We start from the raw sequence: 19,062 nt of genomic DNA, 5'->3' as shown, positions 1-19,062 counted from the left end.
GGACTCATGAGTGCAACGACCATGTTTTGTTCAGGAGACAGCGCTTCACAGCACTCCCCCTCCCTCTGACTCTTGCTGTACTTTGTGCTCCCTGTTCTTGGACGTTCTCTGAGCCCTGGGAGGTTGATATGGATGTTCTGTTTAGAGCTGAGCACTTAGCACTCAGGTATTCTAGAGCCTCTCTAACGACGACTGCGCACTGCAAAGAGAAACATCTGTGACCAACACCAGTCTATGGCTACACACAAGTATTTTGAAGGCATTTTGACACGTCCACTTAGCAAAACAAAAGCAGGAGTTCCCCCTGCCCCAGAGAACTCCACAGACATGCGGTTCAGCCAGGGTTACAGCACTAAGCATGGATTTTCTGTGGAGCAGGCCTCAGATCCGAAGCAGTTGGTGAACTCTACCAGTCTTGTTGCTGTTGTGTCTATGGACAGATCTTGTTTGGAAGGTCAGTGTTGTAGCATGCAGAGTGCAACCCTGGGTAAGTGAAGACGGTTCAGCCTTAGTGAGTGCACAGCAGCATCGTCCAGTACTATGACGTCTAGCCAGTGAGGACGACATTTCCAGGTCAATTCCTACTTGAGTTCTCTATGCCTTGTGTTCACAATACGGTGTTTAGTGAGAAACAAAGAGCAATGACTCTCACCTACATTGTTAGGCTTCTGGGGCTACCACAACCAGTAACTGATAGGAAGTAGCCCATGGCTAGCTTTGAGATTTTCATTTAATAACCCATTTATTCACACATTGAAGGTAGATTTGACTAAACTCTTCCTTTTAAATGTTTTTCTAAATTGTCTTACAAAGTAGTGGGTTTCCAAAAGCCTTTTCATATATCCTTAATTTTGGTTAACCCACTGCTACCTCCCTACCTCTCATCCTGCTACTCCCTCCCCAACTTAAGCCCACGAATCCCCTTCTCTACCTTCCATAGCATGTGCTCTGTTCTATGCTCCCTTTTGTGTCTTCTTCCCTCTCCCCTGTTCTGGATCCTTCGTAGCATCCTGACCTCTACAGACATAGCAGGTTTAACACAGAATTCTAACAATATGAAGTTAGGAACCACAAAAGAGAGAGAATGTGTAGTTTTGTCTTTCTGGGCTTCAGCAGCCTGATTAGTACAACATGTTCTAGTCCCATTTACCTTGCTGTAAATTCCATTCTCTTAAAGGGATATTAATTTCACTGTGTATCTGTACCACATTTCATCATTTGTTCACCAAGTGATAACATCTCAGCCAATTCCATTTCCTAGCTATTGGGAAGACAGCAGTCATCTTGCATGTGCATGTGTCTCTGTGGTAGGACATGGAGTCTTTTGGATATATTCCCAGACTTGATATAACTGGGTCACATGACAGTTTCCAGAAAATGACCATTTTTCAGTGACTAACAGTTCAGAATTTCTGAAGTTTTACTAAGGTAGTTGAAAAATGCACCAATCAATTGGAGCCAAAAATGTGGTTAGTTAACTGGTTACTATGACCATTGATGATTAAATTTGGCTAAAACACTTTTTTAAAAAAAGTTTAATCATCAACTTTGGATGTTGATGTTGAATGAATCTCAATATTCACAGATAATGTCAACATAATAGGGTTTCTGGTCTGTCAGCTGTCTCTACTTCATATATGTTTATGAAAACCATTTTACAGCAAAAAACTTTGATTTTATGTGCATGGGTGTTTTGCCTGAATGTATGTATGAATGTATGTCTGTGTGCCATACGTTTGGTTGCTGCCCAGGGAGGCCAGAAGAGGGCATTGTATCCCCTGGAATATCATGTGGGTGACTGGATCAAGCCCAGTCCTGTAGAGGACCAGCCAGAGCTCTTAACCACTCAGTCACCTCTCTACTCCATTCTACAGTTTTCTGAGGTGAAACTCCAGTTCAGAATTAGATGACTTTAGAAAACATCTGGTTTGTGCTGTAGGTAGGAAGCGATGGGAAGGATGTGTGTCAGTTAAGGTGTGAGTGTTGCTTGGACCTGCCTTGTTTTCCACCAAAGGGTGTTGTTTCAGATGAGGAAGCATAGTGAGTGTTGGCATGTATTTGTGCTGTCCACCTTCCAGAAAGGCCATGGAAGTTTGTAAGTATCACGTGTGTTTGTGCTGAACAACTTCCAGACATTCTTAACGAATGACTCTGTGCACCATTCTTTGCACAGAGAGCTGATATTTGAGAAAGTGTTTGTATTAATTCAAGAAAAATATGATGTGTCTATCCCAAGCATCACTCTTGTTCTTACATGTATGTATTTTCACTTGTGGAAAAACTATACAAGGTAGCTGTGTTCATCATTCTGTGGGAAGAATTTTAGCAATTTTATTTTAGCTTTCATGATGTATTAGAAACTTGAAAATATATATTATACAACAAATATAATTTATGTAACAATTAAAATATTTGTTTCAAGAAGTTGATACTTCTTAAATGTTACATTTTAAAATAAACTAAATTTAAGATAAACTTTTAAAGTTCTCAGTTGTTTAAAGATATTTTAATTCTCTGCTTTCCTATTACTTTTGATAATGAAACATCTGATGGTTAGTAAAAATTACTCTTTAAAAAGAAAGCTAGTCTGTAAACCATGACATTTCAAATAAAGGCCTTTATGTGGTTAATTGGGATGCATGAATATCTTATCTAAAACAACCTCAGAGTGACAGCTAGCATGCAGTGTGCAATGTTATGAATAGCTGAGGGGTTGACTGCTTATATACTGAAATGTTGGTTTGCATTTTTAAATGTTAAAAATGAATTTGCTATTATATAAAAACCAAATGTCAAGATGCTGTGGTTGAAACAAGAAAAAAGTCCAAGACAGCTGCACAGACACTAATGATTTAATTCTTTAATACATTTACTAAAATTTAAGAGCCTTACTGAAAAAAGAATATCTATTAAAAACATCAAGTCTGTCAATTGTTATAGAAGTGAAAAGAAGGAACAAGAAGTTTAAAATAGTATGAGTAACAAAGTACAAGTTCTTTCAAAGGCAAATATCTTTGTAATGTAGTTAGTTCTATACCCATCTCTTAGTGTCTGGAAAATAGGCAACCTTACTCAAAGATTGTCTTGATAGTGAAGAGACTAATCACATGCAAACAGATAGAGATAATTTTAATGTCACGTGTTATTATCCTTTTAATGATATGTTACTGATTTTTACAAAACAAGATTCCATAATTTTAAATTTTATCCATGATAACATTAAAATCCATGAGTAGTTATCTTTTCAAATCTTCAATTATTTTATATAAAATCAAATATTCCTATACATTTTTCCTTCAATTCTTAACAGTTGGTGGCAGAAAATTCACTTGGCTAGAGGCATTGATGATATCTCTGAGGAATTTCCTTCATCCGGTGATAAGTGAGTCCTGTCACATACAAGTTTGTAGAAAGTAAGGGTCAAATTCATGGAGTCATAGGAGTGGGAGGAAATCCTAAGCAAATTTGTTTGGAGTTTGAGAAGAAAAAGAGATAATACAAGTACTGAATATTTTTACTGACCAAAACTAAATTGTGCCCTTAAGGGTTATCTGTGGGAATTTAAACTAATATATATTATATATTTTAATATATATTAAATATATTTTAAGTGATCATCTACATTGTGTATTTCGATTTGTTTTCTGCAGTCTTCTTCCTGTGTAGAAGGTCTGACAGTATATTTTCATGTACTGTTTTCATTTCTGTTTTACAACTCTAAGGATTCTCTAGTAGATAGCAATGTAGAAGATAAAGCTCACCTCAAAGATGAAAGTCAAAGGAGCAATACCGTGTGCAAGGAAGACTGTAAGGAGTCATGTGATGCTAAGACCAAAGTAACTGGAGAAGAAAGACATTTTATGTGCAGTAAGTATTAAAAATTACCACAATTATAATGAGATCAATCTTTGACACTAAAAAATGTGCCTTTGTTTTATATGGATTATTTTATATATATCTGATCACCCAAGGCTAAATGCTTTCTGTGTTTGACACTTAATAAGTATGTGCTTCATAGATATTTGTTAAGTCAATGCAGTCTTTCCTCCAGAGAGTCTGGTGGTATCAAGAGACCATAGAAAGAAGGGCAAGCCAGAGGGTTCTGATAATATTAATACATTGATTTCTGAGTGGCTGCTTTACTCCTTGCTTCAGAGTCTTAGAAATTTCACCTTAGTTTCCTCCACCCACTACAGTGTGTTTCTAAGAACAAACACATTACTTCTAGAAGCTACAACAATAATGTAATAAATACAATACAAATCTAGTCATTTAATGTCAGAAAGGATCATAATTACAGTGTTAGTTTCAATGTAAGAACAATTAAGTCACCGTGCAGTAATTCCTATCATTTATCAAATACATGGGGTGCAGTGGAGAAAGGCAGCCTGGGATGGGTGGAGCTCATAATGTGACCCAGTTCCTCTGGATAGTCAGTTATAGGTTAGAGTGTAAAAGGCTGGCTTAAGTGTGCTCAATTTCTGTGCAACATAAGTGTCCTGAGCTCCAATCCAAGGACTCACTTTGGTCCCATTGAGACAGTTGTACAAGTGCAGGGAAAAAACTAAGAAAAAGCAAGAGACTGAAAATGAAAATGAGAGATAAAGCTGGATGAAACAGACTCAGCTGTCAGACGTTATTAACATTATTCTACTGCCAGGATGAAGTAAACCTAGAGACATATACCATTTAAAAGGTACTCAGGAGATAATGCCTGGGGCTTTTTGCTGGAAAGAGTGTCGTTGTCTTATATGTAAAACTTTCTCAGTCTGAGAAGCAGAGGTGGTTGATATTTATTTTAAAATGTTGTATTTTATGTGCATGAATGTTTTGTCTGCCTGTGTGTATGTACATACACCACATGTGTGCAGTGACCGAGGAGGCCAGAAGCTGTTGAATCTCTTGAAAGTGGAGTTACAGCTGGCTATGAAACACTGCGTCAGAACCAATTCTGAGTTCTCTACAAGAGACACCAGTGCTTTTAACTACTGAGCCATCTCTCCAGCCCCGAGGATTTTAGAGACTATGGGAGATGATAGTAACAGGATTTCAAATACCTTAAGGGAATGCATTTTTAGTGTTTGTGCAACCTTTTTTAAAATAAGGAATATTGTATATTTTCTATGAAATCAAAGGGATATATTATACAAGTTCAGCCAGAAACTAACAAACTGGAAATTTAATGTTTTTACATTTGTTTAATTAATTAATTAATTAATTTTGTGTGTATGTGTCTGTGTGTGTGGACGTTGAACTCAGATTTTCAAGTTTAGTGGCAGATGCCCTGCCCACTGAGCTGTCTTGCTGGCCTCCAAAGGTTTGGTTAAGATTTATTATGTATATGTATGCTAGTCATAGGTGGATGTGATTTTATAAAATATAGTATTAGAAAAAATAAAACAAAGATGTATTTTTAAATAACTGGCATGGTATGCAAGTAAATCACACTTGCACTTTGTCTTATCATCTAATAGGACTTAGTGGCTAAGCAGGTTGACACAGGTCACTTGTGTGTAATCCTAGCATTTGAGAGTTTGAGAGATGGAGGCAAGAGGGACAGAAAGGAGCTAAAAGCCAGCTTGTGCTACATGAGACCCTGTCCCCCACTTCCTATACTTCCTGGCCCTAAACTTCTTATCTCATGCAGTGAAAATAGACATTAAGAATCTTATTTCTTAATTAAATAAATCATTTTAGGGAATCTGTATTATCAGGAAGCATAATTTCAAGACCTGGATAGAGGTGGGCGGTCCTTGGGCTTCCCACAGGTCAGGGAACCCTGATTGCTCTTCAAGCAGATGAGGGAGGGTGACTTGATCAGGGGAGGGAGAGGGAAATGGGAGGCGGTTGCGGGGAGGAGGCAGAAATCCTTAATAAATAAATAAATTAAAAAAAATAAAAATAAAGTCATGCTGAAGATAGAAAAAAAAGAATGTTGAAACAATTACTTTTTGGCCAATCTCATTTTAAACAAATATGTACTAAAACTTATAGTTATAAGTTCAAATAAATTGAGATACTATTCTTTATTTATTCCAAACCATGTGAAATTCATTATTTTCAAGGCTATTGTTTTATATAAAATGTCATTTTCTTTCTGATTAAGAAAAGCTGAAAAATTCTATTGTTTCTTATACAAGAAGTACCCAAAAAACTACTGAGAAATATAATGGATGAGCAACAAGCTCCTTTGGATTGTTTATCTAGCCAGGTATGGGATTCTTTGGTATTCCATTCCATTGCATGTACACATTGGCATAGCTGGCTGGAAGTACAAGCATTTTATTTTATCTTTAATGTTCAGTACCTATGATGTGAGAAGCATTGTAACACAAAGCAATGAAGCAAGCCTTTGTTCAAGGGGGGTAAGGCCTGGTGGCGAGAAAGCAAACATGGAAAGCTAGCAATAATCTGAATGCTGTCAGAATGACATGGGAAGTCTCTCAAGAGAGGAAGCCTGTGAGCTGAGCAAAGAGCGAAGAGTACATGCTTTAAATGTCATAAAGTTGCTAAGGAGGGAACAGCTTTCCCTTGGGGGGATTCGTATGAGTTGGTACAGGGGTGGGAGGGCTGGTGAGGTTGGGAATGTGTAAGGAAATCTGACTAAGGGAATCAGGAACGAAATCTTTTTTTTTTATTGATTTTTTTATTGAGCTCTACATTTTTCTCTGCTCCTCCCTGCCTCTCCCCTCCCCACGTCAGCCCCCTCCCCCAAGGTCCCCATGCTCCCAATTTACTCAGGAGATCTTGTCTTTTTCTACGTTCTACTTCCCATGTATGTTAGATCTATGTAAGTCTCTCTTAGTGTCCACATTGTGGTCTAAATTCTCTGGGATTGTGGTTTGTAGGCTGGCTTTCTTTGCTTTATGTTTAAAACCCACCTATGAGTGAGTACATGTGATAACTGTCTTTCTGTGGCTGGGTTACCTCACTCAAAATAATGTTTTCTAGCTCCATCCATTTTTTTTTTTTTGCAAAAATTCAAGCTGTCGTTATTTTTTTCTGCTGTGTAGTACCCCATTGTGTAAATGTACCACATTTTCCTTATCCACTCTCCAGTCAAGGGGCATTTAGGTTATTTCTAGGTTCTGGCTATGACAAACAAAGCTGCTACGAACATAGTTGAGCACATGTCCTTTGGATATATACTCAAAAATGGTATTAATGGGTCTTGAGGAAGGTTGTTTCCTAATTTTCTGAGAAATCACCACACTGATATCCAAAGGGGTTGTACCAGCTTGCATTCCCACCAGCAATGAAGAAGTGTTCCCTTTTCCCCACAGCCTCTTCAGCATGAGTTGTCATCAGTGTTTTTGATCTTGGCCATTCTTACAGGTGTAAGATGGAATCTCAGAGTTGTTTTGATTTGCATTTCTCTGATGACTAAGGATGTTGAACATTTCCTTAAGTGTCTTTCAGCCATTTTAGATTCCTATGTCAAGAGTTCTCTGTTTATGTCTGTACTCCATTTTTCAAAATTGGATTATGTGTTCTTTTAGTGACCAATTTCTTGAGTTGTTTGTATATTTTGGAGATCAGATGTCTGATGTGGGGTTAGTGAAGATCTTTTCCTATTCTGTAGGCTGTCATTTTGTCTTGTTGACCGTGTCCTTTGCTTTACAGAACTTTTCAGTTTCCTGAGGTCCCATTTATTAATTGTTTCTCTCAGTGTCTGTGCTGCTGGCGTTATATTTAGGAAGTGGTTCCCTGTGCCAATGCATTCAAGCGTACTTCCCACTTTCTCTTCTATAAGGTTCAGTGTGGCTGGCTTTATGTTGAGGTCTTTGATTCATTTGGACTTGAGTTTTGTGCATGGTGATAGATATGGGTCTATTTTCATTCTTCTACATGTTGATATCCAGTTATGCCAGCACCACTTGCTAAATATGCTTTCTTTTTTCCAATTGATATTTTTTGCTTCTTTGTCAAAAAATCAGGTGTTCGAAGATGTGTGGATTGATATCCAGGTCTTCTATTCGGTTCCATTTGGCCCTCCTGTCTGTTCTTATGCCCAATACCAGGCTGTTTTCAGTGCTGTAACTCTGTAGTAGAGTTTGAAGTAGGGATTGTGATGCCTCCAGAAGTTCTTTTACTGTACAGGATTGTTTTGGCTATCCTGGGTTTTTTGCTTTTCCATATGAAGTTGAGTACTGTTCTTTTGAGGTCTTTGAATAAATACTGCTTCAATTTTGCTGGGCATTGCGTTGAATCTGTAGGAACTAAATCTCGCTACAGCAGGGGCCACTGAAGTATGCGAGTGAGGAAAATGTCATCACTCCCTTAGCAGCTGGTGTGGAAGATGATTAGGGAAGAGCCAGGGGAGGCAGCGAGGAAGGCACCAGAGCCTTCAGGACAGTGAGAGCAGAGCTGCAGGGACAGACAGCACAGAAGTAATGGCAGACAGAACTAGCTCTTAGGAGATGCTGCTGGGTGGAATGAATGCTGTTTATGCTTTTATTGTATTAGAACAACAGTAAGAATCCAATCTAGAAGAGAAGGCATCCTGGCCTAGAGAGGCTTAGAGACAGTGTTTATATAATTTAGCTAATATAACCTTGTCTCGTGTGTGTCTGCCTTTAGGTTAATGAGCTCATGAATCGAATTCTCCTTTTGACTACAGAGGATTTTAGCAAACAGCTGGAATCTTTTCCCGCCAGCCCATGCAGTCACATGGTGAGAGTGCTGGTATTTCAGTCTCTGCACACTCCTGTTTTATTGCTCAGGGTTTCCTGGGCAGCGTGGTGCAGCGGAAGGTTTCCTAGCAGTCTGGAGGACTGTTCCTGCTCCTCAGCCAGTTACAGCACGTGTTCCTTCAGAAGCTGAGGACTTTTCCACTGGCTGGAAGCCATAGTGTAAAATAATATCAAGAATCTGTTACCATCAAGTAACCTTAGGTGCTGTATTCTGAGCATCCTGCCCTGGCATTTTATTACTAATTACTCTTCACAAAGAAGAGGCTTTCCAGAGTCCCTGCCTAACCTGTGAAAAGTGTTTTTTTTTTCTACGTTTCAAAGTGAGATATAACATTTTAAAGAAAAAAAATTTAATATATAAATAAATACCAAGTTAACATTTTTGCACTAAAATATAACATATTTATTCCTATGTGCTTCTAAGAAAGTGCTATGTAAATCTTACAAATATTAATTCACATAAAAAATCCAAGCAAATAAATATTACTGACGCTCAAGGATGTGATCCTAAGTTTTTCTCTGAAGTGGGATGGAACAGACAGGGATTGGGCATCTCCTTGTTCCTTTATGAAGAGAGTGCATGTGTTACTTTAAAATGACTTATTGTCTCATCCTCTTCTGAGTGAAAGGGCGAGGTGTAGCAAGGCATGAAGTCCAGTGGCAGGCTGGTCCTTAACCTCCAAGCTGCTAGTTTCCTCCTCAGTAAGTTGAAACCCTTATCTGTCTTTCCTCATGGGTCTCCAATACCAGATAAACAGCACCTCAAAGTGGGAGTTTCATGTGACTCACAGTTTGAATATATACCCCAGCACTGTGGGGAGGCATGGCAGCAGGAGAGGGAGCATACACCCCAGCACTGTGGGGAGGCATGGTCACAGGAGCATACACCCCAGCACTGTGGGGAGGCATGGTCACAGGAGCATACACCCCAGCACTGTGGGGAGGCATGGTCACAGGAGCATACACCCCAGCACTGTGGGGAGGCATGGTCACAGGAGCATACATTCCAGCACTGTGGGGGAGGCATGGCAGCAGGAGAGGGAGCATACACCCCAGCACTGTGGGGAGGCATGGTCACAGGAGCATACACCCCAGCACTGTGGGGAGGCATGGTCACAGGAGCATACACCCCAGCACTGTGGGGAGGCATGGTCACAGGAGCATACACCCCAGCACTGTGGGGAGGCATGGTCACAGGAGCATACACCCCAGCACTGTGGGGAGGCATGGTCACAGGAGCATACACCCCAGCACTGTGGGGAGGCATGGTCACAGGAGCATACATTCCAGCACTGTGGGGGAGGCATGGCAGCAGGAGAGGGAGCATACACCCCAGCACTGTGGGGAGGCATGGTCACAGGAGCATACACCCCAGCACTGTGGGGAGGCATGGTCACAGGAGCATACACCCCAGCACTGTGGGGAGGCATGGTCACAGGAGCATACACCCCAGCACTGTGGGGAGGCATGGTCACAGGAGCATACACCCCAGCACTGTGGGGAGGCATGGTCACAGGAGCATACATTCCAGCACTGTGGGGGAGGCTTGGCAGCAGGAGCATACACCCCGGCACTGTGGGAGGCAGCTGCTCACTATCTGCAGTCAGGAAGCAGAGAGAGATGAATACTGGGGCTCAGCTCGCGTTCTCCCTTTAATTCAGTCTTGCACCCCAGTCCATGGACATGGTGCCACAATCAAGCTGCACCTTCTGTTCTCAGCTGAACCTTTCTGGATACCATCTCATGCATACAGCTGTAGGTGTTTGTCTCAGGTGACTCTAAGGCCAGACAGGTTGGCTGTGAATGTTAAACTCTGCAAGTCTTACATTGCTGTGCAGGGCTAGCGAGTAAATCACAACACATTCTGAATTATCCTGTGATGCACAGCAAGAGCATAGAGCCCTGCTCTGATACCCCCAGCATCAGGTGAAGACAATGCTCTGCTGTAGGCCAGCCCTTCACTGTGGACTACTTCTGCCACACTCTGAGCATAGCTCCATTAGAAGAATGTTTCCTATCATTTCACAATGCAAACCCCAAAACTACTTACCCCAGAAACAAAGGGAAGCTGAACAAGTTTTTATACTAAGGCCTTTCTGTTGAGTTGTTTTCTACAGCTTAATGTGTGGTAAGCTCTGTGCTAAATGCTTGCCTTTCAAACCTCCAAAAACAAACAAACAAAAAAACACCACTATGGCACAGTGAGTTGTGCTATTTTTCCTACATTAAGAAAGCATTCTAAGGCTTCCAGCTAGTCAGTAGTTCCTAGCTAGGAAGTAATAGCAGTCACCCGAGTAAGTGATGCCCTGAAACTTGCTTTTGGAGGTGGTATTTGTGACTGAACTTAAGCTGCATGCATGGTGGGCACGTGATCTATCAGAAAGTTACCTACCCACCCCGGGCTGGAGAGATGGCTCAGTGGTTAAGGGCATTGCCTGCTCTTCCAATTCCTGGCAACCACATGGTGGCTCACAACCATCAGTAATGAGGTCTGGTGCCCTCTTCTGACCTGCAGACATACACACAGACAGAATATTGTATACATAATAAATAAATAAATATTTTTTTTTAAAAAGAAAGTTACCCCCAACTTCTTGTTCTGATACAGGGTCTTATTAAGTTGCTCAGGCTGCTTTGAACTATGTAGTCAGGGCAAGATTTCCTGCCTCAGTTTCCTGAGTGACTGGGATCACAGGGTTGGAGTTATGTAATTACACTTAAAAATGTACACTAGAATATCTTCAAATAGAATGTAGTACTCCTCGGCACACTGGTATCACATACAGGCATTTACAGTCCTCTGTGGAGCTTTGTGGGTAGCAAGGGCTACAGCTTTAACATTTGTAGAAAGAGTACACACTAGCCTTGCTTTGTTTCTTGTTAGTGAAGAAAGCAGTTTCTACTTCCCTCTTAGTTATTGGCATTGATGACTTCAACACACTACACTCTGAAGTTTGGAATAAAGTAGTCAAGGACGTGTTAATCACAATTAAACTACTTAAGTTTTCTCCTTCCTACCCATCCTTTATATATTAAAAATAAACTTGGGTTATCGTAGAATCTTTGGAAAAGAGAATGATTAATTACACAATGAGTAAGGGTTGATCCCAAATGAGTCTTTAAAGATTTGTTTTACTTTTACTTATGTGTATGAGCCTGTGTGAGTTTATGTGCACATATGTGTGCAGGGACCGGAGAGTGCTGCATCCCCTGGAACTAAAGTTACAGACAGTTGTGAGCCACTGTCTGGGTGCTAAGAACATAACCTGGGCTCTCTGCAAGACTACTTGGGCTCTTAATTTTTGAGTTTTCTCTTTGACCCCACAATATTAGACTAAAATTCAAGCAATAGTCACTTAATTGTTAAGCCATCACTCTGACCCCAATATGAGACTTTAAACACTAATGACCAAAAGGAATGTTATTTGTGAGGGCTTAACAGCAACCCAAATTCTTTAATTTCTGTTCTTTCTTTTTTTTTATCTCATAGACTCTTTTATTTTTTTTATATCTATATCTATAATCTCAGTTTTATTTTTTTTATTTTTTTAAATTTATTTATTTATTTATTTATTTATTAAGGATTTCTGCCTCCTCCCCTCAACCGCCTCCCATTTCCCTCCCCCTCCCCCGATCAAGTTACCCTCCCTCATCTGCTCGAAGAGCAATCAGGGTTCCCTGACCTGTGGGAAGCCCAAGGACCGCCCACCTCTATCCAGGTCTCCTAAGGTGAGCATCCAAACTGCCTAGGCTCCCCCAAAGCCAGTACGTGCAGTAGGATCAAAAACCCACTGCGATTGTTCTTGAGTTCTCAGTATTCCTCATTGTCCTCTATGTTCAGCTAGTCCGGATTTATCCCATGCTTTTTCAGACCCAGGCCAGCTGGCCTTGGTGAGTTCCCATAGAACATCCCCATTGTCTCAGTGTGTGGGTGCACCCCTTGCGGTCCTGAGTTCCTTGCTCGTGCTCCGTCTCCTGCTCCTGATTTGGACCTTGAGATTTCTGTCCCGTGCTCCTCTGTCTCTGTCTCCTTTCATCACCTGATGAAGGTTAATATTCATGAGGATGACTCAGCAGTAAAAAACAAGGACTTCTTGAATTTTGCATACAAATGGATGGAAATAGAAAACACTATCCTGAGTGAGGTAAGCCAGACCCAAAAAGAGGAACATGGGATGTACTCACTCATATTTGGTTTCTAGCCATAAATAAAGGACAATGAGTTTATAATGCATGTTCCTAGAGAAGCTAAGTAAGAAGGTGAACCCAAAGACAAACACATTTCTGTTCTTTCTTATGTTTTCTCCTGAGTTCTAAAACTGTGGTAATGTTTCGTTTCTAATATAATAAAGGTATGGCATCACTGATAGAAGCTGTAGAAACAGTTTCAGACAGCACCATCAATTCTCTGCCATCAACTCATTGTTTTAGCTATGCTTGAAGTGCACGAAATGAGTAATTTTTCCCTAGATTTGGATTGCACTGATATTAAAGATTCAATTAGCTCTGTCACCAGAACCCCTAGTGGTTTATATATAATCTTTCTAGAAGGATCTAGCTTCCCATTTGAGGTAAAGTTTTCACTTATTATACAGAATAAAGTAAACATCAAGCTAACTTAATAAATATTGAAATTACAATTATTTTTATTTTACTTTAAAAATAATTTTGTCTTGAAAATTTTAAATAAATTAGCAAAATTTACAACACGTAAAGGTCGGTTTTCTTTGCATCTTCTACTCAGACCATGAATTTCAGTTTCCTGAGTGTCCATAGTTACACTATTCAAAGTAAATCCATCTGTGGCCAAGTTTTATGTTATCCTTATGGGGCAGAGCTGTGCAATACAAATTATTGCTTTAATTTAATTTGATGGAGACTAGACAATAATGTGTGATAATAATGTGTGATGATGTGGGGCTTACTAAAGTACATTTACTTTGATTTCTACTCATGCCTATACTTTCTTTTGATAATACATTATTTACCAGTGTGAGACTTTGCTTCAAAAATTTAAAAAGAAATTAATAGAAAAAGTGTTTTACTTGGGCATAAGGAAGACTGCTAAACTGATCAATGCTTAATTTGAATAATAAGAATTATACTTTGTTTATCCTTAGTAATTGTCTGCTTGTATTTCTAGTAGGTACCTACTGCACACAATGCTTAGACAGAAAGGATATGTGTGTGTGTGTGTGTGTGTGTGTGTGTTTATGTATTTTTTTCTGGGTACTTTCTCAGTGTATAAAAAATTTATGATCTTTAAAGTTTATCAATATAGGCATCCTCATGAATATTAACCTTCATCAGGCGATGAAAGGAGACAGAGACAGAGGAGCACGGGACAGAAATCTCAAGGTCCAAATCAGGAGCAGAAGGAGACGGAGCACGAGCAAGGAACTCAGGACCGCGAGGGGTGCACCCACACACTGAGACAATGGGGATGTTCTGTCGGGAACTCACCAAGGCCAGCTGGCCTGGATCTGAAAAAGCATGGGATAAATCCGGACTAACGGATCATAGAGGACAATGAGGAATACTGAGAACTCAAGAACAATGGCAGTGGGTTTTTGATCCTACTGCACGTACTGGCTTTGGGGGAGCCTAGGCAGTTTGGATGCTCACCTTAGGAGACCTGGATAGAGGTGGGCGGTCCTTGGGCTTCCCACAGGTCAGGGAACCCTGATTGCTCTTCGAGCAGATGAGGGAGGGTAACTTGATCGGGGGAGGGGGAGGGAAATGGGAGGCGGTTGAGGGGAGGAGGCAGAAATCCTTAATAAATAAATAAATTAAAAAAAAACAAAAAACAAAACAAAAAAAAGTTTATCAATAGTCTATATTATACAACAACCACCTTTCTTTCTAAGTAGATGCAAAGAGTTTCTATTCTTAGAATTATTACCATAATTTCTCTTGAAATCTATTGACAAGATGTCAAGAAATTAGGACTTATGTGGGAAATAATTTAAAAACTACCTAAGTCTCTTTGCCTACACATCCCAAACTGGATCTGAACAGCGGTAGAAGGGAAGAATTATAACTTTGAGAGGAGTGGGTTGCATAATTGCCTCTTCTGTGGAAAGTGTGGTGCCTGAAGTTCCTTCACATTGGTTTTTTTATTTCTTTTTTTTTTTTCTGACTCTGTGTGGGAAGTCTCTTGTAGAGTGGATCGCTTTGCTTTCTTCCCCTGTTGTTTCTGTGGGCCCCAGACAGGTCCATGTCACACAGTTTCAACAGAGGCCCCTGTGAACACCTGCTGAGTGGCCACAGCTCATGGCTCAGTATTGAAATACCAATCTGAACTCCAGTTTGTGGGAGAAAAGAGAAACCAGAGGCAGGCAGACATTTCTAACACTAAGAAACCAGCATTATAATCCAAAGAACAAAGTCATTTGTTAATTAATCCATCTCTGCCATTGCATGTCAGCGCTGTTATCCCTGAACTGGGGGAAAATGTTGAGTTGAGGAATTATATGATAACCTTAAAATACTGCAGACAGTTGTGTCTTAAAAATCTTATACAGGCTCAGTTAGGTCAATCATGGGTTTGTGTAAGTGGTAGTATTTCCAGAGAGGATCTAATTTACATGGGAAGTAGAAAGAGACAAGCTCTCCTGAGTAAACTGGGAGCATGGGGATCATGGGAGAGGGTAGAAGGGGAGGGGAAAGGAAGGGAGGGGAGCAGAGAAAAATATATAGCTCAGTAAAAGCAATAAAAAACTTGAATACATTTATGAGAATGAAAACTTTCTTGTATTTATTTTTCTATAAGATTAGGGATGAGTTCTATAATGTCAAATAATGAAAACAATGGTATATTATTTTGGCATTTTCTGGGCCCATTTTAGGTAATGTATGACATGGATTTCAGAGGAGGAGGATGGGCAGTAGTTCAGAAAAGGCTCAATGGGACAGTTGACTTCCAGAGGCCATGGTGTGATTACCTGGATGGATTTGAAGACCTTTTAGGTCAGATTTTATATATCTATGCATTGCCTTTTCTCTTTCTTTCTGATGGGATATGTCTGAACTGCATCAGCATTAGTCAAATCTTCAGAAGAGTGGGTAAATATATGTGAATATAAAAATATGAGTTAAATTCTACTTTCTTATGTCAAATTATTTTTAAAAACTGTTTTCAGTTAAGACCTAGAAATCTGGCCTGGAGACATGTCTTAGCAATTAAGAATACTGGCTCCTTCTCCAGCAGACCTGGGTTCAATTTCCGGGTCCCAAATGGCAGATCACACTGCCTGTAACTCCTGTTCCATGGGATCTAAAATCTTCTTCTGGTTTTTATGAGCCCAGGCACACACAAGGTGTACACATGTATGCAAAAACACCTGTAGACACACATTTTAAAAAAGTAAAACTTTTTAGAGATGAATTGAAATATAATTTGAGTGAAAATTCTCAGCTGAATATTTGTTATCTGTACCCAGTAGTTGGTAGGTGCTTCCCAATTGCTTGTGGGATGGGGGAAGAAAAAAAAAGAGGTAGGGTTGTCATAGACTTAAAATACAATGAAATACTGATAGAACCAAGGCATATGACCATTAAAGTCAAAGCCTTTAAGTTGAATGTAATTTTGCAAAACTATGATGTACATTACAATTCTCTAAATTTGAAGAGAGTTTTGACTAAGAAGTTCTATAACCATATACTGTTTGTGCAAACTGAGACTGTTTTATATTTAGTAGAATTAAAATATATTGGATATCTAATAAAATGTGCTGGTAATGCTTACATACGGGATTGGAGTAAAACTGAAAGAAGCTTAAGACATACAAAGACCATGAAACTAAAAGTTCCTGGAGAAACCCATCCTGCAATGTGTCCACTTTTTATTGTACTTATTCTTTTCAGTTTGAACAGAGTGATAGCTAAAATATCCATGGAAAAGAACTTTATATATTAGTCATAGCTTTCTGAGTTTCAATACTGTCTGTCTCATTATCTTCCAACCCTCTGAAATTTTATACCCTGTAATTTCATAACTTAAATAGGTTGTAGCTCAGGAATGTCCACATTTAGTCCACATTGTGGATATGGAAAGATAGAAAGCCAGTGGCTAAATGTGTTTGCAAGAACATTGTCCAAGTTAGAGAGTTCTGTTCATGTCATCCACCTTAGATCTATGGTTGTCTTTGAAATATCGACTCTAAATCTGGGGAAGCTTCAGTGTGGCTACATTTTGTTTCCATTCATAGGTTATGGCAAGCTGCTTTTAAACAAAGAAATACTCATTTATAAGGATTTTCCAAGGCAGATAAAGCAATTTCCGCTGAGTGCTTTCAGAAAATGTTTCTTAAGGAGCAGCTGAGTTGAGATTAAAACTCCTACTTTCACTGGGTCACATCATTTGTTAGTTTTTTGTTGACATGCCGTAAAGGTAAATCTTGACTTTTAATTTAGTCTTTAAGTACATTTTTAAGTTGAATTTGGGGAGATAGAAATGAAGCAGTTTGTTTGGTTCTGTTCAGGTTAATGAATTAACAAAATAAGTAGGTGATGTGGGCTGAGATTTCTGTTGACAGAGGCTTCTTTGCAGTCGTTCAGTCCCAAAGAAATACACAGAGGTCTACATTAATTATAAACTGATTGGTCTATTAGCTCAGGCTTCTTATTAACTCCTATAACTTATATTAGCCCATAATTCTTGTCTGTGTTAGCCATGTTGCTACCTTTTTCGGCATGGCAGTCACATGTTGCTTGATCTGTGTCTGGGTGATGGCTTCAGATTGAATCTTTCCTCTTTACAGAATTCTCATCGCCGCAACTCTAATTCCTGCCTGATTACTGGCCAATCAGCATTTATTTAAAATGCAAGTGACAGGGCACAGACCGTTGTCCCATAGCAAAGTTAAATAACAGCTGATGGATGAGCTGGGCCACGCCTGTCCAGAGTCCTGGTTATAGATGCGTCTCCTCAGTTATAAAGATGCTGAATGGCATCAACATTCACAAACAAAAGATTGTTCTCCCATTTCAACTAAATGTCTTAAAACAAAGCATTTCTTTTACAGAAGAATTTTGGCTAGGACTGAAAAAGATTTTTTACACAGTAAACCAGAAAGATTCCAGTTTTGTGTTTCATGTGGCCCTGGAGTCCGAGGACGACACCTTGGCTTATGCTTTATATGATAATTTTTGGCTAGAGGATGAAACACAATTTTTAAAAATACATTTAGGACAATATTTAGGAAATATGGGTAAGATTTTAATTACTAAAATGACACAAAAATTGAGCTATCCCTTGCCCGGTATTACATAAAGATAGCCATAACACAGGACATATGGTGATGACATACAGCGATGACAGTAGATTAGAGATCAATGTGTAAGTCAGAAACTCAGTTGTGAACACTTTGCTAAACGACCTTGGAGCAGATTTCACATTCCTTAAAGCAAATGCTGTAACCCTAGTGTTCTCATGGATGGAGACCCTGGAACAGGCTGGGTAAGCAGAATCCTATTTCCATGTCCAGGAAGTAAAAGCTTCCAACCCTGTCAGTAAAGAAACCCGAAAGAGGAAGTGTCTGGCCCAAGACCTCCTGTGGATCACACCTCTTTCTCCCCATCCTAGTCCACAAAGATACCAAAACACGTTATTTTCATCCTCCCTTCATGGATTTCCAAAAATTTAACTCACTAGAACTTCAGAATACTTGATAAGTTTGTATTTTGGAGCTGAATTTTTAAAGACAGTGGAGTGAAGAAATACAAAACTCTACTCCCCTGTTTTTTTCTGATGGTTCTATATATTAATGTTAGAAATTTGTAATGAATGCTATATATCTCTTGACTGCCAACTAGTCTTGGTACAGATGCAACACAATGACCCTGAAAACACAAAAGACTGATAGGCCTTTAGGTTTAAAGAGAATGTGAGAATGATTGCTACCAGGAGATTTGTTATGGGAGAATGGGTAGGTTTCAAAATTAGGCGAATGTTAAAGCCTTTTGAAAAATATATATTCCTGTATAATCTAGTGCAGCTGCTTCAGACCAGATGGATGTGCTGCATCCTGAGAACTACAGGCTCAGACCTGAAAGGAAGGGTGGGTTTTGGCAAGCGAATGTTGGCAAATGGGACAGCTTGTGTCACAGCATAGAAGAGGAGATGGCCAGCAGGGGGCTGCTTGGTGTGCCTGGAATTCATGGCATATTAGGGGGGCTGGTCTTGAGACATTAGGTGAAAGCTGAAATTCAATTCTTGATTGATATGGAACGTTTAAAGGGATGTGTGTGTGCGTGTGCATGTGTGTGCATTTATCCGTATATGTGTGTATATGTACACACACACACACACACACACACACACACAAAGTTTCAGTGCTTTACTTCCAAAAGTGCAAAGAATTGCTTC

General features: G+C 39.6%; 1 protein-coding gene across 1 annotated transcript in view; it reads left to right on the top strand.

The window, feature by feature from the left end:
• The first annotated feature begins 2,217 nt into the window (after positions 1 to 2,217).
• Angptl5 (angiopoietin like 5) overlaps positions 2,218 to 19,062 on the top strand; it is a 57,589-nt gene continuing 40,744 nt past the window's right edge. The window contains 9 exon segments of the mRNA XM_075968009.1: positions 2,218 to 2,310; positions 3,723 to 3,867; positions 6,107 to 6,147; positions 6,149 to 6,211; positions 8,581 to 8,650; positions 8,653 to 8,673; positions 13,164 to 13,264; positions 15,542 to 15,662; positions 17,720 to 17,905. Coding sequence (XP_075824124.1) covers positions 2,218 to 2,310; positions 3,723 to 3,867; positions 6,107 to 6,147; positions 6,149 to 6,211; positions 8,581 to 8,650; positions 8,653 to 8,673; positions 13,164 to 13,264; positions 15,542 to 15,662; positions 17,720 to 17,905 — 841 coding nt within the window.

The sequence above is a fragment of the Microtus pennsylvanicus genome, chromosome 3, assembly GCF_037038515.1.
Source record: "Microtus pennsylvanicus isolate mMicPen1 chromosome 3, mMicPen1.hap1, whole genome shotgun sequence".
Taxonomy (NCBI): Eukaryota; Metazoa; Chordata; class Mammalia; order Rodentia; family Cricetidae; genus Microtus; species Microtus pennsylvanicus.
The sequence above is the reverse complement of the archived record's forward strand: the minus strand, read 5'-3'. Positions and strand labels throughout refer to the sequence as shown.